Source organism: Biomphalaria glabrata, chromosome 15 (genome assembly GCF_947242115.1).
Source record: "Biomphalaria glabrata chromosome 15, xgBioGlab47.1, whole genome shotgun sequence".
Classification (NCBI taxonomy): Eukaryota; Metazoa; Mollusca; class Gastropoda; family Planorbidae; genus Biomphalaria; species Biomphalaria glabrata.
In genome coordinates, this window is record NC_074725.1 from 2,735,867 (window position 1) to 2,761,510 (window position 25,644).

At 38.0% G+C, this 25,644-nt stretch overlaps 2 protein-coding genes and 1 pseudogene across 2 annotated transcripts in view; all 3 read right to left on the reverse strand.

Annotated features, from left to right (window-relative positions):
• The window catches only part of LOC106076612 (ras-associated and pleckstrin homology domains-containing protein 1-like), a 113,785-nt gene extending 101,899 nt beyond the window's left edge, over nt 1-11,886 (reverse strand). The window contains exon 1 of the mRNA XM_056012374.1: nt 11,586-11,886. The gene's annotated coding sequence lies outside the window, so the exon portion shown is untranslated. The remainder of the gene's footprint in view (nt 1-11,585) is intronic.
• On the reverse strand, nt 2,383-2,480 carry LOC129923223 (U6 spliceosomal RNA; annotated as a pseudogene).
• A 9,262-nt stretch (nt 11,887-21,148) lies between the features above and the next one.
• The window catches only part of LOC106077768 (metabotropic glutamate receptor 3-like), a 48,208-nt gene continuing 43,712 nt past the window's right edge, over nt 21,149-25,644 (reverse strand). Inside the window, exon 15 of the mRNA XM_056013302.1 lies at nt 21,149-21,579. Within this exon, the coding sequence (XP_055869277.1) occupies nt 21,238-21,579 (342 nt within the window). The 3' untranslated portion in view covers nt 21,149-21,237. The remainder of the gene's footprint in view (nt 21,580-25,644) is intronic.

Consider the following 25,644-nt stretch of genomic DNA (forward strand, 5'->3'; position numbering starts at 1 on the left):
AGCCACTGTCTTTCTGAACTTTCGCGTAATTGTGGATGTCTCTTTCGTATTTGTTTAATTTATTCTCGACAAAGTTTCAACAACGGTATCTAATCCTCCGTACTTAGTCAAACTTAGTCTAAGACTTTATGCTCACTGTAATAGGAAGTCCCTTTTCGTCTCAATAAGGCGCGCTGGACTGTCGTTAGGAATTCTCGGGTTCACACCCTGACCGCTGCCATCCCCCATCGTCCTGCGGGAGGTTAGGACTAGGAAATTTACTATCTTTAACTCTGAAGGAACATCCGAAAAAGTTAAAACTTTGTTTTTTTTACTAAAGGAGCAAAAAAATAGATAAAAATAAAATACATTTTCAAAACAAACGGGAAAAACGCAAATCATTGGAATATACCTTAATACTGCATAATAAACTACCACTAATTGATTAACTAATTGGTTAATGATTTGATTAATTCATGTATAGGCACCGACTATGAATAATTAACTAAAATTACTTCTATTCGACCTTTTAAAAAGAGTTTATTGGAAATATTATATATTTATTTATATATGTTTTTTTATATATATATTTCTTATTTTTTCCGTACCATACATAGTAAACATTGGCATCATGTGGACAGGCCAACACCCTTTACGTTTTCCAACAACCATTTTAGTTCAAAGACTCAAAAACAAAGTTTTGTAGCTGATGAAGGGCTCATGGCCCAAGCATCTGTTTGTTTGTTTGGTCCCTCAGGGTCACATACAGGCATGTTCAATGTAGTTTCGAAACATTTTAGTTCTAAGACACAAAAACAAAGTTTTGTAGCTGATGAAGGCCTCATGACCCAAGCGTCTGTTTGTTTGTTTGGTCCCTCAGGGTCACATACAGGCATGTTCAATGTAGTTTCGAAACATTTTAGTTGGCTGGACATGTCTTGAAAATCCCGGGGAAAAATTCCTAGCCTGAGAATGAGATTCGAACTAGTGACGCCTTGCATGAGGTTGGCCTTATTGGTTGTAAGTTTGAGGATTGTTTTTTTTTTGTTTTTTTTTTTAACATTTTTGTTGTACTAATGGTTGTTCTCACGCCTAACATTGCTGATTTATATAGAAAAGTTATTGATTTGCTTATATGGTGATTAGTGATTTATTGATTGATTGTAAAATGATAACTGTAATGATAATTATGAGCAGCAAATGATTGGCCATGTCTTCAATGTCGAAGATTATGGAGGAGTGCAGCAAATTATTGATTGGTGCTAAGAGTGTCAGTGTTTTTTGTGTTTTTTTGTGTCTATTGAGTAATGTATGGCTTTTAGGCCTACTATGGCTAAGATACTATTGTTTTTTTTGTGTTTTTTTTTATTCAGATTATACTTTCACTTACAATAATAATAATAATAATAAGGCTAGTCTTCGAGTCCGAAGATTAGTGAGGGATACAGTATCTGCCGTGGCTGCGCAGTCCCAGCTGTGACCTACAAATTTTTGCCACCTCCAGGGCAAGCATAACCATTGTCCGCAGGTGGTCGATTTAGATTTTCGCCGTGTCTGCGTTTGTCCTCGGCAGCAGATTTTCTTTTGGTCTCAAATGTGTATCCCGCGGCCTTCGTGAGTGACCTCCAGCTGTCTCGTTCTGAGGCCGCATGCAACCAGGTGCTCTCTTCTATGTCAGCCAAGGAAAGTTGACGCCTAAGCGTTTCCGTGGGGCGCCTCTGTTACGTCGACCACCTTTAAGCTCACCAAAAAAGACCGCCTTTGGCATACGTTCGTCTCCCATTCGGGATACGTGCCCTACCCTGCGTAACTGTCGGACCAAAAGAAGTCCCTCTATACTGTGACTACTGTCCATACTTATAATAACACACAAGACAAACAGGTTAACGCATCCATGTCCAGACTATATACTACTGTTGAACAGTCAAGGTTATTGAGAAGGTGTATATAGTTCATGATCAAAATACACTGTTCATTATAATATACCCGATGGAGTTCATCAATTATAAAGTCATAGTCGCAGATGTATGAGCATTAGCGAGTGGTCAAAACAAGATCAGTTTTTTTCATGTTCATTACAAACAGCGAAGAATCAAAATTATTCCTAGTTAATGATTTTATTGGATCTTTCACCAGCTGACAGATCAGCCTATAGTCCTATTGATCTGATGTTTTATGTCCAACACTTAAATCTGGGCTAATCAACAATGCTCCTGGACATCCAAGTTGCCGAACTCCACAAGTGGACAGACTGGTACGGTTACCAGATGTTAACTTGTGGTCAACCCAAGACTGGCGCCAAACAGCATTGCAGTGAGCTCATGAGTTTAGAGGACTAGATATAATATAAGATGGATTATTCTTTCCAGTTTGTTTGATCTGGCGATAATTTTTTCCCCCAAAAAATATATGGAACGCTTCAGGAGTTTGCTTGTCCTCCTTGTGCAACGGCCCTGCTTCATTGTATCGTTGCAATGTTAGTCTATGTACTGCGTTAACATTGTCTTTTTCTTATTTGTTTTATATATATATATATATATATATATATATATATATTTAAATGTTGACATCACTTTTATTAACTATGTGAAAAGAAATCAAGTGAAAGAAGATCAAACAATTTTAGGATCAAGAGATCTCATGTTTCTGTCTTAGTCGGTCACTAGAGAATTTTCCAACGAATTACTTTGTTGCAGAGATCAGTCTCTAGCATTAGCAATGGCGGACGTTGTTTTTTTTTTTCTTGGCAATTAGTTTTTTTTTTTTTTAGGAAACCTCAGAATTTGCGCTATTCAATTTTAGCTTTATCATCATAGGAATCGTTGGGCCTTAGGCCTCTTTTCTTTGCCTCTTTTTTGGGCTTTATATGCCTCTTTTGTGGGCTTTTTTTAATATAGATTTTTATTTGTAAGTTCTCATAATTCACAAGTATTATACCATAAACAATTGAAAGGTGATTAACCTAAAAATATAATAATAGTAATACTATTTAATATCAACGAAATACTACCTAACTGACAATTATATAAGATTAAGTATACAAGAGAAGAAACATCTCTGGAAATAAAGATCATGTAAATTTTGAAGATTTATTTGGGTTATGATATATGTTAAAAAAGCTTTAGCACATTGTGAATAAATGTGTGTCTCGTATTAAATATATTTGTAATAGCTCTATTGGCAACCTTACAATAGTTAAGAAAAAGTAAAGGCGGTTTTGTGGTTGTGCTGGCCACATGACACCTTCGTCAACCGTGGGCCGCAGAAACAGTTGACCTTTACATCATCTGTATTGAGAATGTATTGATGCATGTTGATGCATGGTTAAAGTCCTGGGAGGAATCCGACAGAGCACGTGGTGTCTGGCAGCGCATGCGTCACCCAGATCGCGACGATCCATGGTGGCGACTGAGGAGGTCAGAGCAGTCAATAGTTGCGCAGTGCAGGACGGAACACTGTCCTATTGGGGCATACTTTGCCCGGTTCCGCACTAACTTTGACTCCCGATGCCGTCACTGTGGAGAGAGCGTCGAAACAGTGTCGCATGTCTTGTACGAGTGTCCCCAGCTCCGCGAGCTAAGGGGGGACTTGCCTGTGCAGTCACTCGACTTGTATGGTAGCTATGAGGCACTACGCCGGACGGCTAAGTTTCTTGCCAGAGCACTACGGGAGGACTAGTCCTTCCTGCTCTGATTTTTCAATAGGAGTTCATCTCAGGATACAACAGGTTTCAGACTTTTATTCAAGTGTCTGTGTGAGTTAATTGACATGCATACAGGATGAACTGAGTTTTCTGTCTCGAGTTATCCTCCACCAGAACCGAAACACTAACGAATGGATCACGATAACATGGCTTCTTTCAATAATGTCCTAATGAATAAGCGAATGGAAAGATTTATAGTTCGCTAATTCGATGATGATTCAATGTAACTCACTCCCCATTGATCTCAGACAGACAACATGCTACACCACTTTTAAGAAGAACATTAAGACCTATCTGTTTAAAACTTTTTTAGATTAGTTTGTCATTTTAGCTGTCGTGTTTGTGTTTGTAATGTTATTACAGCGCCTTGAGCCTACATTTTTTTTGTTAACAGCGCTTTATAAATAAAATTATTATTAAATTATTATTTTTAATGTGTGATTTTTTTAAGTTTTAAAGTTGACATATAAAAGATATAATATATTATTATTATATATAAAAGATATATGTCTAGTAAATCATTATATTTGTCTAAGTAGCTAATTAAGACCAAATATATTTTCATCTAACATGGAACCATAGAAAGAAAGCGTCAAACTGACCAAAAGTCACAAGGACTGAACATGTACATCTATGAAGCACTGAACATGTACATCTATGAAGCACTGAACATGTACATCTATGAAGCACTGAACATGTACATCTATGAAGCACTGAGTAGGTACATCTATGAAGCACTGAGCATGTACATCTATGAAGCAATGAAATGAAAACAAAACAAATTTCTCACGTGAGCAATTCTCCTGTTTGTCAAGGGAAAGTACTGTAACTCTGTTTGTCTTGATCATTATCCCGGTCTAGATTACTTCCCCTAACTTGGCCTCTCCTCTCGGCCCGGCACTCTACTAGCCTCCCACGCATGTGCGGAAGCAGAAGTTCACAAAGTATATAGAGATCTAGGCATGCTCTTCGAGATCTAGGCCATGCTCTTCGAGATCTAGGCATGATCTTAGAGATCTAGGCATGAAGCAGAAGTTCACAAAGTATATAGAGATCTAGGCATGCTCTTCGAGATCTAGGCATGCTCTTCGAGATCTAGGCATGCTCTCCGAGATCTAGGCATGCTCTTCGAGATCTAGGCATGATCTCCGAGATCTAGGCATGTTTTCCGAGATCTAAGCATGTTTTCCGAGATCTAGGCATGATCTCCGAGATCTAGGCATGATCTCCGAGATCTAGGCATGTTCTCCGAGATCTAGGCATGATCTCCGAGATCTAGGCATGATCTCCGAGATCTAGGCATGATCTCCGAGATCTAAGCATGTTTTCCGAGATCTAGGCATGATCTCCGAGATCTAGGCATGTTCTCCGAGATCTAGGCATGATCTCCGAGATCTAGGCATGCTCTCCGAGATCTAGGCATGATCTCCGAGATCTAGGCATGTTCTTCGAAATTTATGGACGCGATCAGAGAACTAGGCAAACGCTCAGAGATCTAGGCAAGCGCTCAGAGAGTTAGCCATGCCATCAGAGATCTAGGCACGCGTTAAGAGATCAAGGCACGCTATTGGAAATCTATTGACGCGCTTATGGCAAGCGCTTCTAGATCTAGGATGTGTGTTTATAATGCTTGCTTTAGATGTGGGTGTGTGTGAGAGTTTGTAGGCGTGAGAGAGAGAGAGAGAGAGAGAGAAAGAGAGAGAGAGAGAGAGTGTGTGCTTGATATGTGTTCGTGATCATTACAATCAGCCCAACACCGCCTTCAGGCAGTGGAACTGGGTGGGCGGTCAGAGGTGTACACTTCCAGCAAGTGTCGGACAACATTGAGTAGTCTTCATTTCTCCTCATCAATCAATCAACAATAAAACTGATAATTAATCTTCGTGATTCCTTGTTTCTGCCCCAAGCAATAATTATACATCTCACAGCACGTGCAGTAGTTCAGAATGACAAAAGGCGTAAAGAACATCTTTTAATGATCGTTTAGGAAACTGAACATGAATCACAAGTAATTATATAAAGTATCAAACACAAATTACGACACGAGAATATGATTACAATAATACTTGAGTTGGCAAATCAATTACAATGAAACCAAAAAAAAAACAAGTATTGAATTATATACATAATGCTACAGAAAGATCCTTGGTATCACACCAAAGTAACACATCACAAAAGAGATTAGAGACAGGTTTATTATATCGATTGGACCCCACGATAATCTGCTAACTACTTAAAACTCTATGGCCATATTACTGTCTTTTGCGCTTGCAAAGACGTTCATTCAGGGAACAGTTAGCTACTAATTAAATAAAAACTTTTGTATTACTAGATACATCTAGTTTAAATAAACTAATACGTTTGGCTGAAATACATCTGGTTAAATAAAGACATCTGGTTAAAATAAATACATCTGGTTAAATAAAGACATCTGGTTAAATAAAGACATCTGGTTAAATAAAGACATCTGGTTAAATAAAGACATCTGGTTAAATAAAGACATCTGGTTAAATAAATACACCAGAAGCTAGTACATATCCCGTCGTCCAACTTTCCTTTTTTTTTTTCACATCCCTTCCCATGGTTCAATCCTCTTCTCTTTCACTATTTCCATCTTGCATTTGTTTGAGTGCCTGTGAGGAAGTTCTGACACTATCACTCCAGGAGATGCACATCATGCCTCACAGGCAACTTAAAACTTTTAAGTCTATGCTTTTGGTACATGTATGTTGACCAGCTCTCACTACTATAAAGAAGAGTCCTTATAGACTAGCATTTAGGCTGCCGTGGTCAATTTGGCATTTTCCCAGATACTCTTATGAGATTTTTGCAATCGCTGAAGAAACCTTTCCAAGACATCCCTTATGCTGATCTTGCGGAAGGAGTTAAGTCCTAGGGCCACCCAAGACTAACCTACAGAGATGTCTGCAAGTGAGACATGAGAACTACAGGTAACAATGAAAATATGTGGGAGGAAATAGGTCAAGGTCGGCATGCATGTAGACAGACTGAAGATGCTGGTACAAACCTCGCCGAGAGCAAAAGAAACGAAGCTGCCTTAGTCAAGAGAAAGACAAAGAAAGCTGCCCTATCAACTAGCCGTAAAACAGATGCAGATACATGCACGAATTGTGGCAAACTTGGCCGCTCCAGAATTGGTTTAATTAGTCACACCAGATTATACCCCGTCTCAAGAAGAAAAAAAAAAACCAGTGACACATACACTTGACGAGGCTGAATGATAAAAGTTAAAGCGCTTGGCTTCCGAACCAGGATCCCGGGTTCGAATTCTGTAGATGACTGGGATTTGTAATTTCGGGATCTTTAGGGCGCCTCTGCCTCTATGATTCCACCCAGATCAAATGGGTACCTGACATTAGTTGGGTAAAAGTAAAGGCGGTTGGTTATTGTGTTGGCAGCTTGACACCCTCGTAAATCTGTGGGCTGTAGAAACAGATGACCTTTACATCATCTGCCCTATTGATCGTAAAATGTGAAAGGGGAACTTATGCACTTAACTGGCAATGGGGGATATCAATGGTAATAAGTTCTAGCAGAAATACTTCCAGAGAGATTGTCACTTAATGAAATACGTTATAACGTGGGCATAGCTAACAATAACTTGAACTAACAGGAAAGCTCTTGTTTCAAAATGATAAGAACAAATCCAATGTTCAACGGGTGGGAGCATAATCTGCGTTCTGTTTTCAATTCAATTTTTAAAGAAGTCACAACATCTGGAGGCTTTGGTTTTGTTTTTAATAAAAGTCTACAATCAGAGTCCGAAAAACAAAAACGTAGTCTGCATGGATGAAATGTAATCATTCGACATACCATTTAAAGGTAATTTAATACGTCATTCAACATACAATGTAAAGGTAAGCTAATACGTCATTCAACATGCCATTTAAAGGTAAGCTAATACGTCATTCAACATACCATGTAATTAATACGTCATTCAACATATCATTTAAAGGTAATTTAATACGTCATTCAACATATCATTTAAAGGTAATCTTATACATCATTCAACATACCATTTAAAGGTAATCTTATACATCATTCAACATACCATTTAAAGGTAATCTTATACATCATTCAACATACCATTTAAAGGTAATCTTATACATCATTCAACATACCATTTAAGGGTAATTTAATACGACATTCAACATACCATTTAAAGGTAAGCCAATACGTCATTTAACATACCATTTAAAGGTTATTTCATACGTCATTCAACATACCATTTAAAGTCAATGTAATCCGTCATTCAACGTGTCAGTCACTGGATCATTCAAAAAGCTTTGCAACACGTCATTTACGATGTCATACAACTTGTCATTTAGCATGAAATTTAACGTATCATTCAGCTTAGCATTCAACCGGCTACTGAACGTCTTACGTGTCTTTCAACTGGTCAAGTCGTTGGGAATTTAAATATTTATGTCATTAAACATATCATTCAGTAAGTCACACAAAACCTCTTTCAACAAGTTACTTCACATGCTTTTCATCCTGCTACTCAATACGTTATCATTATCATATAAATATTTGTTCTGTATTTACGATAAGAACAGTAGATCTTGAATGTTATGGAAAGACAAAGAACACTAAACCATAATTTACAAAGTCAAAAAAACAACAAAAAAAAAAAAAACAACATAAAAACGCACACAACTTAATAAAAATACTCCAAAAGACATAAAGTTTAAAGCATATTTCTTATCAAATACGCTTGGATCATGGAACGGGTTGCCTGAATCAGCTAGGAAAACCAATGACTAAGTACATTTGACTGACACATTGATACGTATAGGACGTAATTATCTTCATCTTTTAAGTAACATCTGTAACTTATAAGATAAGATCATGCCTACTAAATTTCTTCTGTTCTTAGTAAATCGATCTACAGATATAACTAGAAAGTCTTGATATTTTTTTTTTAATGAATTCAGCCTTACATGAAAAAAACACAATTTCTTGATTTTAAAAGATTTTTAATTATGAAGTCATCGTTTATACTCCCTTGAGTCATGGTGTTAAAGAACTACTTGTTTAAGGTCTTAAAGACATTCATAATGAGATCATTGAAGAAGAAAGCTTGCAGTCCACTTCAGGTCCGCAGGCCGCATGTTAGGAAGCACTGTACTAATGAGCTGTAGATCTAGACGTGCTCAGGGCATCACTTTATTTGACATCACAGGATAAAGTCTTAGCCCCAATATTTACACAACGTGAAACCGGAAGTTACGTACACCAGACGTTACGAGTGGCGGGGGTAAGTGGGAAGTTTAAAAACAAAGAGTGATCATCACATCCGGGAGGCCATGTTGTTGCACTTTTACGCTTGAAATAAATACCTTATAAATACATCTGGTAGTGTTGTATACGTTTCGGACTACCGCCACGACGATCCCGAGTTCAAACCCTGACCACTTCCATCCCCTGGCGTTCTGCAGAAGGTTTGGAAGATGACGTAATTATTTTCAGTGCTAAAAGAACGTGTGAAACTTATAAAGCAAACAATGTTCTTGAACTTTGTGTGAAATTCGAGTTTTAGAGAAAAATTAAGCTACGGAACAAATAGATGCTTTTTTCAAAATATGACTTCAGTGTGAAACCTTAACTAGGCAGACTTAAAACAAAACAAAAAAACATTTAAAATCCCTAAAGAAAGCATACATGTCTACGGTAATACGTGATAAGGTTGCCAACAGCAGCCCAAAAAAATTTTTTTGATTCACATTTCTTCTCGAATTCCCCGTATGCTGTTATTCGAGATAAAAATAAGTCCTAAAGGGAGCTAACATGTAGAATACGTCTCGCACAGAAAAGAGAATTCAGATTTTTCCATAAGTATTTTGAAATTGCAGAGTATAAAAAGTTGTTAAAGTGAAAATTTGGGGGCCAGTTGTTGATTGTGTTTCTTTTCAATACTTTATATCTGGGAGTTTGTTATAAAAACTGATTCTATTGTGTCGTTTTACAAAAAGTCTTTTTTTTTAAAATACAAGTACTGTGTGTGTCACTTTATTTTACAATTGTAGTTGGTGATATTAAAATATTCAATTTTTGTAAAGCGTATTTGTGTTAATTTAATACCACCTAAGAAAACTAATGTGATAGGACTATTGGGTCTGCCACGCATCCGCACGGTTCCCTTAAAGAGTTCCGCGGGTCATATCCGGCTAGTATATATATATATATATATATATATATATATATATATATATATATATATATATATATATATATATATATATGTATGTATATATGTATATATATTTTACAATTCTAGTTTGTGATATTAAAATATTCAATTTTTGTAAAGCGTATTTGTGTTAATTTAATACCACCTAAGAAAACTAATGTGATAGGACTATTAGGTCTGCCGTGCACTCACACGGTACCCTTAAAGAGTTCCGCGGGTCATATCCGGCTAGTATATATATATATTTGGTTGTTACTAGTTAATTAACTTTATAACTTATTAAAAGTCTAGATTTATTATCACAGCTGACAATGACAGACAAAAAAACGTCAAAATACATTAAAGTTTCCAGACTCCAATCAACTATTCTTCATGCCAAGTAAGAACTAACCTTATTACTGAGGTCTGTATAAATAATTGCGCTATTTCCTACTTTGACCGGGCATCGTATAGACTGTGCTCAGCAATTTCATACATTTGTTTTTTTAAGTTTCAAAATGTTTCCAACAGATAAACAATGTCTAAGATCTAAGTTGTTCTGACATGTATGAAAAAAAAATACGTTTAAGATTCTTCTTGTGAATCAGCAGTTTAAAAATTCCTTTCAGGAAAAAAAAAAGCAAGAACTCTAGTTTTAAGATATTCTTTTTCTTTGAACCAAAGTAACTTAAGTTTGTGTAAAATAGTCTGCGATATAGACGAATCAATCAATGAAACACCACGGTGGCTAAGCATGCTCAACATCAAGTCCACTTACCGGTCAGTTCAGATGGTAATCCGTGACGTGTGACCCAGACATCTGGAGTCGCACTGACTGTAGCAAAAAAAAAAGTCTTTGGAGCGGGTTCTGCTACATAACTAAACGGCGTGCAAGCAAAACCTCAATATGATTTAATAGTAGGTATCTAAACATCCGAGTCTGAACTTAGAAAAAGGGAAGTGTTGTAGTACGGCAGTATAATGACTCAAACAAAAGTAGGATAAACGAACTGTGGTGCATGTATACTGAAATAAACGTGTGGTCTGGTGTATGTGTCATATGCATGGCTTTATACAGTCAACAGGGTTAATGCGTCAGCTTCAGCGTCGCACCTCAATCTTAGAGTGAATAAGGTCCAGTGTTCTATTAAAAGCAACATAGATCTATTCTATATGTGAGTGCTCCGTTCACGGACACACAACATTCACACATGTTACATGAAGAGTATCTCTTACACTGACACACTCCCTCGCAAACACAACACACACTCTCATTCTCTCTCACACACACATGCACGCACAGTTCACAGCGCCCCGTACGCGCTACTAATCATAGTACTCCCAAGTTTTACGCCTGCTCGAATGAATGAATGAATCACGCGGAAGGATCTGTCGTCTGCAAACAATTTTTACTTAGATCTACTTTCACTGGAACTGACGTCTGCACGTGTACACAACAAACACACACAAAGAACAAAATAAACCCAGCCTTTCAATTCAATGATAACTTTCGAGCTTTCTTCAATCCAACGTTAAACATGCAGAAATCTATTTTAGCTCGACAGAGTTATCGTTCTGTAATCTATATTTAGATAACATCATTTCATTTAGCATGTCGCCTTGTCGCGTGCATATAGCTGTCATGTAGATCTAACATTTCAATACAACAAAGACGAAGATAGAATAATAATTGGAAGAACTTTTACTTACGTTCAGAAATCTAGTCAGCTCTACCTCTTTATAATCCCAAGTCTGGAATCCCTTAGAAATATAAGTCCCTTTCTGTCAATCAGCGAACTCCAACTGTCGAATGTTAGGTCAAAATCACAACAAACGCTCACGTCTGCTGATAGCAGGAGTGAACAAGTTGCAGGCGGTGCAGACGAATTTTTTAATTAGGCTTTCATTTTTTTTTTAAAACCATCCTCTCCAAAGGAAAAAAAAATATTCTGGACAGTTATGCTAAACCCCTGCTCGCGAACAAAATCCTTTCTAGCAGACGAACGCATTCGTAAACGCACACACGGCCTTGTACTCCCTTCTTGAACGCTCACAGTTAATGTAAAAAAAAAAAAAAATCGAACGCGGAAGAAAGAAAGCAAAATTGAAAGCTTCCACCCCTCACTAAATCCTAAATGCCCGGGGATTCCCTATAAACTATTGGCTGCAATATTGATCGGGCCGGTTCATAATGGCAGCGTGGGGGTTCCTAGGTCGGGCAAGCGAAGCGTATTATCGACCGTGAGTTGGGCGCGCGCACAAAGACGGGCAGATTTTTCCCCCCCAGCAGAACCCTACCACAGCAGATTGTAAATGTGTTCCGCCTTAGGAATAGAAAAAAAAATGGGGAAATTCGTTTTGTCACAGTTGTGTGGGGCAAAGTTGTGTGGGGTAAAGTTGTGTGGGGTAAAGGAAAAAAAAAAGATAAATAAGTGCATTAGCAGACAGGAAACTGAATTTCAACCATTTTCCTTAAAAATAAAAGGATTCATTTCTCTATAAACTAAATGTGCGCGCCATATGTTGGGTTTTATTTACTATTCTATCAAACCATATATGCATAGGCATATATCCATTTGACCAGACTGAACCAATGATTAAATAGCATTGAGCTGTCTTAAATCTATACATTATCTCCTAGAACCTACATCATAATTCATCCCCTATAATCTATGAGTCGGATAATTAATTTATAAGATACATAGAGTATCAATATTTAAACAAATAGTATGAAAGTGCTATACAAATAATAATAATAATAAAAGGTAATACTTATTTTAAAAAAAATAAACAAATAGACAAGTCAGCATATAATTAAATAAAATCGAATTTACGGGCTGGTCCAGTTCAACGTAATATTTATTAGAATTAGCTGACCTATAGAATGTATTGGGGAGCGTTTAACTTTATATCTGTAGGCCTATATTGTTATAATAATAATAATAATAATAATAAGGCTTGTCTTCGAGTCCGAAGATTAGTGAGGAGTGAAGTATTTCCCGTGGCTGCACAGCCCCAGCTGTGACCTACATATTGTGCCACTTCAGGGCAAGCATAACCATTGTCCGCAGGTGGTCTATTTAGATTTCTTTTTCGCTGTCTGCGTTTGTCCTCGGCAGCGGATTTTTTTTCGGTCTCAAATGTGTATTCCGAGGCCTTCGTGAGTGACCTCCAGCTGTCTCGTTCTGAGGCCGCATGCAACCAGGTGCTCTCTTCTATGTAAGCCAAGGAAAGTTGACGCCTAAGCTGGTCTTTGAAGCGTTTCCGTGGGGCGACTGTTACGTCGACCACCTTTTAGCTCACCAAAAAAGACTGCCTTTGGCATACGTTCGTCTCCCATTCGGGATACTTGCCCTACCCAGCGTAACTGCCGGACCATAAGAAGTCCCTCTATACGAACAGTGATGTCCTTGCTGACGCCGGTATGGACAGTATTGTTATAAGTAAGAACAAAAATAGGAGGGGGTCCATGGTCAAATAAATAATTTATAGCCTGGAAATAAATAACCGGGTGTAGCCGGTGGGTAATGCTAGTAAATAAATAAATACACATTTCGGGGGCAAATCTTTATACAAAAAAATGACGCACATAGACACACACACAAACAATAAATATTCACATGCGGAATTCCCCGTGGCTACGCATCCCCAGCTGTGACCTACATATTTTGCCACTGACAAGAAAAGCATAACCATTGTCCGCCGATGGTCAATTAAGATTTTCTAATACAAAATCACTTTATAAAATACTCAAAAAGATTTCTTTGTCTATAGGCTAGGACAAACTCACAAAAGTTCTTTATCTTACCAAGTGCTGTTAATGTATGTAGTGGGTTGCCTGAATCAGCCAGAAAAAAACAACAATGACTTAGAAGAGTTTAACTATCTAATTAATATGCACGGCTAAATTCACTCGCGTGAATACGTGTAGTACATAATTATCTTACCTTTAATTTATAAGACATCTCAATGTTCGAATTAAATAACACATTTTCTCCAGTTTGCGAATAGTCTCACCAAATCAAATGGATGGCTTCCTGGTCGCGTAGTGTGCGCTCCTGGCTATAGTCAGGATAAACCCGAGTTTGAACCCTTCTCGTCCCTACTCCCCATCGTCATGCTAGACGTTTGTACAGGGAGGAAATAATCTACATCTCAGAAGAAACGTCCGAAACTAATAAGACAAGGCGAACACATTATTTATCTTGTCTGAGATTTGAGAGAAAATTTTTTTTTTACTCTATCCGTTGAAGAACCCTATAACAGAGAATTTTTTTAGCATCAAAAAATGAATGTGTACAGTCTGTCTGGTTTCCATAAAAAATGTCTTAGGTTTAAAATATTTAAAAAAAAAAAAGGGAGGGGGATTTAATATTTCAAAAAGACACTTCGGTGAGAAAGGCGCAAGGCTGTTTATTTACAAAAGCATTAAAATACTTCGCCTGTTTGATTCGGAGTTGGCTTCTGCCACTGTCCGTGGACTCGCTTTGAACTGTGACCTCTGACCCGGTCGGAACGTTGCCTTGTCTTGATAGTGTGTGTATGCTAATTTTGTGAACGTCAGTAATCACGTGATCAATGCTTGGCAGACTTGAGGACAGTTATCTCGACATTGTGGGGTTTTACACATTTCATTATTCCTTTATTTCTTGCCTCCCGCAGCTAAATATTTTAACTGTAATTGTGCTATCTTTTAGTCCGTCTGTGAGCTAGGAATGGCTGTCTGGTTGTGTGGTATGCGCTCTGGACTGTCGAGAGCACCGGGTTCAAACCCTTTCCACCACATTTCACGCCGTCCTGCGTGAGGTTCTAGCAAGGATGTACTTATCTTAAAATCGGATGGACATTCCGAAACATGTTTAAAAACAAAACAAGGTTACAAAGACAGTTTGTGTGGAAACACAAACTCAAAATCAGCCCCCCGAAGTGGTCCACCAAGGCAGGTAAAAAGGCAAGTTTCAATATTTTCAGAAATAATATCAGAATGAAATTACAACAAAGGCAAATGACAGAGAAGAATGGAGAAAGAAGGTTGACAGGTGTTGTGTGGTGCCCCAACGGTCAGGCAGACCAAGGGATAGGTGAAAGTGAAAATAGATGTGAACCCGGCGTAACGGATGTCATATAAGGATTATCTAATTGTTTTGTAAATATTCAATTAAACAAAGGCCTCAGAATTTAAAAACAACTTATTCTTTAGTTAAGTGTTCCATGCCACTTATGTCAAACTGCAGTTTACGCGACAATATGAAAAACTACTTATTAATTGCTATTTTAAATTATGTTCCACTTATATATATATATATATTAAATAGATGTTTCCTCTTTAAAAAAAAACAACATTTTTTTATGTAGCAATTAGTATGACAAAACTTTTACAATTGTAAAAAAAAAATATTTCACAAAAATCTAAAACCGATTGCATAAATATGTTATAATATATGGTAAATAGCTAGTGGACGTTGCATCAGAACTTTGAATTGTCTAAAACATCATGACGTCGGATTCTCAAAATCTTTTCTAGTTTACGATATCTTAACGGGACGGACGAACGAACAGACAAACCACACAAAACAAATAGCGTCTATTCTCCTTTCGGGGGTGCCAAAAATATATTGAAATACTGAAAATCCGATTTTAACATCGCGTTAATCAAGCCCGAAATGGTAACTAGATATTATCAATCGAAAGCATGCCCTTTTTTAAAAAATGCATATGCATTTCAACCAATATTGATACATTTTTTAAAATTCTTTAAATGAGAGGTGGTAAGAAAGGACCATCATTCATAATGCCTATAAAGAGAACGTCCCTATGTCATCGTAACTCTTGGTGTGTGTAGTTCATTTTGTCGGAGAACATGTCCCGCAAACCTCATGCGACGCTCTGTCACAACCTCACCAAGTGTTCGACTCCCAGCTCAGCATAGGATTTCCTTGTTTGAGATCCGGTCCTTGTAACTAGCTCGTGAGATCCTTCTTAGCCATCTTTGTTGAGCCACATTTAGTCTTGTCTCAATTTTGGCAGACGACTTCCATGTCTCGCATCCATATGTTGCTGTTAGGATGACGATTGTGTCAAGTTGGCGCATTTTTTGTCTCAAGTCCAATAGCTTGACTTGTCTAAATACAATAAAAAGACATTAGCTGAAAAATCATAAACTGTCATTGAACTAATACCATATACGGTATTTTCGCGCATATACCCCCGCACACGCGTATACCCCGCACAAATGGCAAAATAAGTATATAAAAATAATAATAATCGTACAACCCGCACCCTTATATACCCCGCATGTGCGAAGTTATCCGTAAACTTGTCACTTGTCACAATTGATTACTGGCAAATTAAAATTTCACTACTGCATAGGTACTATTTGTTTTTGTAGAGGTTTAAAATGAGATCATAAAGCTATCGAATGTAAATTTTACAACCTCAAAGTTAACTATAGGAAGTATAAAGAGCCACATGCATGTCCTTAGTTTTTGTTAGGCTATGTTTATGAGTTTTTAAATTTTAATACATTTTGTAAACTCGCACATTACCATTCGTCCGTAAAAAGACGTGCATAACCCGCGTGTTATATGCGCGAACAATATGGTGGCCGCTTTAACAAGGTGTCATAGTGTTAAGGCTTCCGCTCGGTGTTAATTCTATGAAATATAACTAGTGTAGATCTACGTCTGACTGGAAGTAACACTGAACTCAAACTACTTCAGTAATACCGGCGAAAGGCCGAAACAATCAAATATGTAGTCGACGCTGATGTTGGTCTACAAATATATTTATAATCAAGAAGGGAATCGTCCGATGTCAGCTATGTCCGTAAATCCGTATATCTATTGTACTGCTCTACAATAAGCGTCTTCTTGTTAGCGTCACTTAGAGCGTTCTTGTTTTTTAAACCCACTTTATTTCATCGTTGCTAAGTAAAACTTTACCCTATTCCCGAAACAAATAACTAATTCCTAATCATGTCATAACAATAGTAATTCTTGAAAGTGTAACCAACTATGATTGTTTATAGTCATTGTTGGGCTAAAATTAGAGTCTTACTCTACCTCGGGTGTTCAAATGTTGACCATGACTAGCACGAGATGACGACAGCCTGGTCAACAGATCCACGCGAATGTGTATAGGGGTATAGGAGGTGTGTGGTTAACTACTTTTGATTTGGATTGATGTAGTGATACACATTGATTATATTGTACATTAGTTCAATAAATTGTTTATTACCGATAGGAATGAGCTGTGTCTCCTTGGAGTCTGCTGGTGCTCCATTGTTCAAAAGACTTTAAAAAAAAGGGCTCAACAGCAATCAAACCCCCTAGGCCCTAGACAACCACCCAAGGCAAAATCTATATAGAGGCGGTTTGTGATGGAAAGATTAATTTAATCACAAACAACCAAACCGAAACATTCTCACATGCTAGTTTGAAGAACAAAAAGGAAAGAGATTGAGTGTACTCCCATGCATCAAAGGGAAGTAACCGAGTTTTCTCTTGCAATACGGAGTTACTCAACTTGCCTTTTTATCATTTGCTGAACAAGAAGTGTGGTTACGTAAGAGGACCTTTCATTCACGCGAACCATATGACATCTTGTAGGCTTCTTTTGTCATATTCTTTGTTCTTTTTTTTTTTTTTTTGGTCCTAGATCTAAATTCAGACCAGATTCGCAAGTAGCGCCCATAAATCCTGCCTTGTGTATGTTTCACAAGTTGTTATTTGTTCTAGATCAGGGGTTCTCAACCTGTGGATCACGACCCCCCTTGGGGGTCGATTGATGATTTGCCAGAGGTCGCCAAAGACCATTGAAAAAATGGATTGTTATTGTCTATTCTTCAATTGCTGTGTGTGTGTGCGGGGAAGGGGGGGGGGCGTCGCTAAGTGGGGGATTGTAAAAAGGGGTCGCCGAGCATAAAAGGTTGAGAACCGCTGTTCTAGATACACGTTTTTGATCGCAAGATTTAGGCCAGAGCAGGTTTCAGGTTGGGTTTTGTATTGGGTGAAGAAGATTTATCTATTTTGTTAGAATGAGAGCTAATCTGACGCTTACGCTAAGTGTTTAGGTTTAGGACTAGAGTTAAGTTTACGATTTCATGTCTTCATAAACCGTCTTAATTATTTTGTATATAAATAAATACGAGATTTTAAAGATTTTAAAAATAATGTTGTTATTTATTACATTAGTGTGTCAGTTCCCGACAACAGCCTACGCCAAGCATTGATATATGGGCACGGTAGTAGAGTTTAAAGAATTTGTTCTATTTTATTTTTAAAGGTATCTAAGTAAGTAAGAGGTGGCTGATAATTTTTTTTTTATAAGTATGTTTCACAAATATAGCTTTGATAGGATGGCAAAATATAATAATACTAAGCAAGAATATTAAATTAAAATAAATTTTTATTTCGAAAATAATGTATTTTCTATGTGTGTGTGTGTTTTTTTTAAATAAAGCAACTCACTATGTGTCTGGTAAAAAGTTTGTACATGTTATCTCTCACATCCATTCTCACACCCATTCTCGGATCAAATTAAGACTTCGCATAATTTTTCATGGACATGAATCAATAAAAACAAGATTACAAAGAGAGTTTGTGTTATCACACAAACTCAGAGGCGGCCCCCGTCGGAGTCGGATCCCTGTCGGATCCGCATATTAGCAAGGAATATTTAAGACGTGATTTACTTTTGATGGTCAAAAGTAAAACTGTTTCAAAGAGGCACAAAACCCCAGTACAAAGCCCTCAGCTCCCCTGGATGACAAAAAGTGGTCATCATCGAACCACATGGTCAGTTTGACCACTCATTGATTAGTAATTCCGTTGTCAGATGTTATCCTCTATAATTCACAATATTACTCCAATGGTTCATCTGGTATTGAAAACATGAATTCTTAAAATGTGAAAAAAAAATGTGTTGTTTTTTTTCACTAATTTTAAGCATTTGACAAAGCATGTCGCGAGACGGATTAAACTATTCCGGTGGCCAGAGTTGGCCCGCGGACCGTAGTTTGCCCGTCACTGAACTATGGGCGTACCTGGTTAGGGCTACACGCGGGCACGTTACTCTGCCTCATCGTGGCGCCCGCGTGGAAACGACCATTAGAGGAAGTGGTTAGGCTAAATGGGTAGCAACACAGGACTCCCGTGGGGATGCCCACGGGTAGACGAGAGTCCACTCATTGCACGGGCGGGTTTGAAAAAAGTCCCCACAAACACATCCCACATCCATGCGCTGTTCCTCAAAGGGACCGTTACATTAATGGCGGGTCCCGCACAGCTAGCTTGGTACAATGAAGGAAAATGTCGGAGGCTCCCGGTGTCCCCTTGGCCTTCGGCCATGTTCAGCCAAGCATGCGTCGGGGGCCAAAGGCATTGGAAACAGCAATGTTTTATATAGGCATTGACTCGGGTCTCTCTCAAACAGAACTGTGTTCTCACAGGTTGTTTTTTTTTACTGTTTGGCGTCCAAACAGGTTTTTTTTCAAACTTCGGCTCAGCCCTTGGACATCAACAAGGTTAGGGCTACACGGCAAATAATGATGTCAGCTTATCAGATCACAATTAAACATACAAACTAGCTTACAGCCCAAAATGCCATTTGTTATTTTTAATTTAATTTCTTCCAATTGAGAACAATTTTACCACAATGAATGTTTCATACAATTCTATACAACATTTATAATTGCAACATTAATCAAGTGGATACTAAACGATACATTAGATACAACTGGTTTTGATAATACGAATAACAAATTGTAATGCATACAAATGAAAAGCTGATATAAATCTTAAAACAAATCATTGACTTCAATTTGCTACATTTTTGTTATAAACCGGCACAATATACCACACATGCAAGAAATAACAGTTAACCTACTGTGCTTTAGTTATTGACACTGTTAAGAGACTATAACATTTTGTTTAGGACGGTTAAAAAAGAATACTAGCATATACTTTTGAGAAACTAATAAGGATAAAATCTAGCTTCGTGCGTTGCGGGAGTCTATGATGAAAAGTAGTTAGCTTCAATTAGAGATTACTAGAAGTCACTAGAGAATCAGTTACTGATGTCCCATTATAATGTTGAGTCAGATAGATAAATAGATGAGATAAAATAGAGAGACAGAGATACTGAGAGAGAGAGACAGAGAGACAAAGAAAAGGAGAGAGAGGAAGACAGAAAAAAGGTTAATCCCATCATAATGTTGAAATAGAGAAGAAGAGACACACCGAGAGAGAGAGAGAGAAAGAGAAAGAGAGAGAGACGGATAGAGAAAAAGACAGAGACTAAGAGACGGAGAGAGAGAATGATAGAGAGACAAAGACAGAGTGATAGAGACAGAAAGAGAAAGAGAGAGAAAAGAAAGATGGACATGAAAAGAATAGACGAATGGACATCCTAATAATTAATGTCACACATTCTCTTCGGCCTCACGGCGTTGTTTTATTTCTTGCTTATCATTCTAAAATCTCTTTAGAAAGGATTGAACTTTGACCTAAAGTTTTTCAAGCCTTACTACAATGTGTATCACATCTAGTGTATCACATCTAGTGTATCACATCCCTAGAAGACTAGTCACACAAGATTCAAACCCAATTCTTTGACTAACAATCAATGCTGCCCACTGAACCTAAAAATACACTTACACCCCAAAGTCTTCCAAAACTGACGTCTCATGTCTTATAGACTTGCATCCGAAGTCTTCCAAGACTAAGGTGCCATGTCTTACAGACTTACGTCCTAGGACTTGCAAGATTTACATCCCAAGTTTTCTAAGACTAACGTCCCATGCCTTAGATAATTACTTCCTAGGTCTCGAGAGACTTACATCCCAAGTTTTCCAAGAGTTAAGACCCTGGTCTTCCAAGCCTTACCTTGCATGTCTTGCAACCTAGCTTTCAATGCATCTTTTTAAAATTTTATTTCTTATTTTGACAGTATTTATATACTTATATAATTTATTTATACTTATACGTATATAATATATACTTATATAATATATATATTTAAAACATTTTATTGCAGACAATCTTATAAACGTGGTTACGTTTGACTTTACAAATAAAGCTCGATGCTTTAGTTTAAATTAAGGTCATCATTGACAGATCATTGACAGATCATTGACAGATCTCTAGCGCTTCCATGTTGATAAGCTACTGAAGCTGTGATCAGTACAGCATTCAATCATTGCTTCGTTTTCTTTGTCCCGTTGATGTCTTCCGATTTTTTAAGAAATTTCGCAGAATCTCATTTAAAACACGTACTGTTGAACTTTGACCTCCACATGAGGTCACTGCAAGGAACTTAGTGCTTCCCTTATTTTGCCAAGCATCCAACTTGAATTCCGCAGCTTTCACAGTGTCGAGCTTCTGGACTCCTTGGCAACGGTAAATATGTCATAGTTCTCCAGACTTAAATCAGAGGAGGAGTTTTTGGTGGGAGCGGGAGTAGACACTTCAGCAGGGCTGGGTTCTCCTTCCAGAACGGTCTCCTCGTTGCTACGCCCTGGCTGGATTTGTCCTTTGACCGCTCCGCTTTCAAGCCGTGTGACTGCTGTAACCAGCATGCTGTTCATGGTGTTGCTGTTGGTGGGTGTCAAATTGGCTGCGGCGTATATCTTGGGGAGGTACAGGAACACAACGGCCACAGTATGATTGACCAGGAGGGACAAGGACAGAAGCAATGTTTTGAGATACTGTGGAGAAAGAGAAAAGAAAGTCATTATTAATAATAATATTCAAAACAATAGTTTTTTTGTCCTAATTCATAATTATAGAAAAAAAATTTATATTGATCAAACAATGAGTTTCTAATGTTATAATTTGGTACATTACAGGTCGTGATACTCAATTCAAGGACGTCTTCTTAAAAGTAGTAGTGTCAGTGGCGTAGCTAGGCTGGGGGAAGGGGGTTGGAGAATTAAAAAATCCCCCCGGACCCCACTTAAATATAACGCAAAATGTAGGGGCCAACAAAGAGGTCAAGCCCCCACCCCGGTCTCCCAAATGATTGAAAATTCCTAGCTACGCTCCTGATTAGTGTCATGACACTTGATCCAGTGACGTCCACTTACAAGTAATAGTGTCATTACATTTAATTCATTTTCATGCATGGTTTGCTATGACATTGGGTCCGGCCCAGTTGACAGAACGTAGACCATAACTTGTCCACTTATTAAGTATAGAGTTTATTTCAGCTTTCCATTTCCAGAAGAAATAAAAAATTAGATTTATTAATATATCATTTTAACATAGTTGCTGAGATTACTTTCTGGTTAAAAAAAAAAAAAAAAAAGGGACTTATATTCAATATGAAATGAAAGGGGCATTATTCAAAACTAGTCGATGAAATATTAAATTACAACGGTTATCTTCCCATTTTTTTTTAATTTGCCCCTCACCATGTTGACCTAAATTTAGTATTCACAATTTATGCAAATATTTTGCTTTGTTTTACATTGTAAATACGAAATTGTTATATGTTTAAATGTGTCTAGAGTGGGCAATTCAATACTTGGATTATGAAACAGTCTCACTTGAACAACTTGGCTTGCTAAAGATCTAATGATGTCCTATGGGTATAGAAAACTCCACCTTTTTAATAAATATCCATCGTTAATTACAGAAATGGAAAAGTGGTTTGAGTGCTGGGACAAATCCCAAAAAGCCCGTGTAGTCTGGGAGCGCATGGTGGTGGAGGCTGTCCAGGCCTGAGCAAGCTATTATAGCACAGTGCAGGACAGGTCATTGCCCTGTTGGCTCATATTTCTCACGTCTATGGCCAAATTTCGATTCACGGTGCCGCCGCTGCGGGGAAGAAGAGGAAAACCGTGCCTCATATTCTGTTTGACTGCCCCAGACTTGCTGATCTCCGTCTCGACAGGTCTGGGAAACCAAAAATTCTCGACCTGTATGGTGACATGCATGCACTAGGCAAGACAGAAGGGTTTCTGTCCAGGGCTTTTGCAAGAGAGGATTTGAGCCTCTCAAGCCCTCACTCTAATGGAGTTTGATGACGATGATGATGATCGTTAATTAAATTCCTACAATGTTTACACTCTTCCAGTGGTATGTAAAAGCTATAGATTAGGGCCCACGCTTCCTCGGGGGCGCTAAAAAAAATTATGAATTATGATAATTTTTAAGTTAAAGTTGTATTATTTCAACATCTATATACTTTTTAATTGTATCACTTTAAGCCACAAAGGATCCGAGAAGCACATATGGTTCTTTTATTAAAAAGCACAGTAGGGCCTTAACAAGTCCTAATTCACTCCTTGTTCCCCCCCCCCTCTCACTTTTTATCTAATACGGCACAGGACGAAGTCCTCCATTACAATTACTGCCGATCTTTAAGTGTCAGAGTCAACACTAGCCTTACAGTGTTACTTTACCGTGTGCCCTTGAAGCGAGGCCATTCGTCATGGAAGGCATGGACACTCGCAACGTCACAACCTGTGGGCACTTTAGACCAATAGCGTGTGGCCAGGTCACAGGCCCATAAGACGTGGCAAAGAGCTATTGGTCTCCACAGCCCACAGGTTGCGGAGTCGCAGGTTAGTGGTGAGGCCTTCTATAACTAATGGCCTCGCTTGAAGTCAAAATATCAAATATTACTTTTTAGCGAATTTTCTTGTATATTGAGGCTAAAAAAACAGGTAAATTGGCTTAAAGGCTTTCTGCAAAATGTATGAATCCAATAATCATTTTTGCCTTGCAATTATTTGTCAAACAATAAAAAAAATCTTAAAGAAAGCGAAGCTCCATTTTCTGGATATTTCAGATTATTAATAAATAAGTAGGGCGCATAGGCTTGTTTGTTGGCCGCTTATGTGCTCTTCTATCTGGTTAGAATCGTATTGTGTTTATTCATTACTGCATAACATTTTTTTTATTATTTAATATTTGTCGTTTTATATATTTAACAAAAACTAAATATTCTGGTAAAATGAAAATAAACCTTGAACAAAATTCATTTCTTAACGTAGATTTAAAAAACAAACACTTTTATTTATATTTAGTTTATATTTATTGTAGGGCTTTTCCAGGTTGTTATATGCTATTATAGTTCGTCCATCGTGGATTGATGGTGATCACTTTTGGTATCCGGGGGATCTGGTGGTTTTGCATTGAGGTTTTGTGCCTCCTCGTGTGGCTGGTGAGACCTATGTGAGCCCGGAATGTTCGGCTGCACACTGGGCAGGTTAATCCAGCTGAAGTTAGTGTCAAGGCCTTGCTTTTTTTTTTCTCTGACGCTTTTCTTCTGTCATACTGTTCTCTGCAATTCGTGCGCCAGTTTTCACAGCGCGACGCCATGATGCTCTGTCATGTGCTTCTGTCTTCCAGGTAGCTGGGTCAATGCTGAAGGCTTTCAGAGAAACTTTGACGGTGTCCCTGAAGCGTTTTCTTTGTCCACCTTGTGAGCGCATCCCTTTGTTTAATTACATTAATTATTATATATGTTATATGATATACTATTATATAGTTATACTATTGATTGTATGTATGATTTGTTTGTCAAAAAGTATCAATTTATTTTCATTACATCTTAATGGCAATGCCTTCGATTCCGAAGATTAAGGATGAGTGCAGTGTTTCACATAGCTACGAAACCCCAGTAGCGACTTGCATATTGTTCCACATCTGATGCAGACAAAGCCGTTGTCCGCCATGGGACTATTGAAGTTTTCGTTACGTCTTCTGCGCATGTCTTCTACAAGGGCGTTTCTTTGGGCCTGAAATGGTTGTCCCGCGGTTGTCGAAAAAAGCTCTCCTACTGTCTCTTTCTGATCCAGTCCCAGCTAGGTATTTTTAAAGTGGAATGTGGATTGCACAGACCAAAGCTACTTTTCATGCCAAATGTTGACCACAGTGGCTCAGTAATATGAAACAGACGATGGAATGTGGATTGCACGGACCAAAGCTACTTTTCATGCCAAATGTTGACCACAGTGGCTCAGTAATATGAAACAGACGATGGAATGTGGATTGCACAGACCAAAGCTAATTTTCATGCCAAATGTTTACCACAGTGGCTCAGTCATATGAAACAGACGATGGAATGTGGATTGCACAGACCAAAGCTAATTTTCATGCCAAATGTTTACCACAGTGGCTCAGTAATATGAAACAGACGATGGAATGTGGATTGCACAGACCAAAGCTAATTTTCATGCCAAATGTTGACCACAGTGGATCAGTAATATGAAACAGACGATGGAATGTGAATTGCACAGACCAAAGCTAATTTTCATGCCAAATGTTTACCACAGTGGCTCAGTAATATGAAACAGACGATGGAATGTGGATTGCACAGACCAAAGCTACTTTTCATGCCAAATGTTGACCACAGTGGCTCAGTCATATGAAACAGACGATGGAATGTGGATTGCACAGACCAAAGCTAATTTTCATGCCAAATGTTTACCACAGTGGCTCAGTAATATGAAACAGACGATGGAATGTGGATTGCACAGACCAAAGCTAATTTTCATGCCAAATGTTGACCACAGTGGATCAGTAATATGAAACAGACGATGGAATGTGAATTGCACAGACCAAAGCTAATTTTCATGCCAAATGTTTACCACAGTGGCTCAGTAATATGAAACAGACGATGGAATGTGGATTGCACAGACCAAAGCTAATTTTCATGCCAAATGTTGACCACAGTGGATCAGTAATATGAAACAGACGATGGAATGTGGATTGCACAGACCAAAGCTAATTTTCATGCCAAATGTTGACCACAGTGGCTCAGT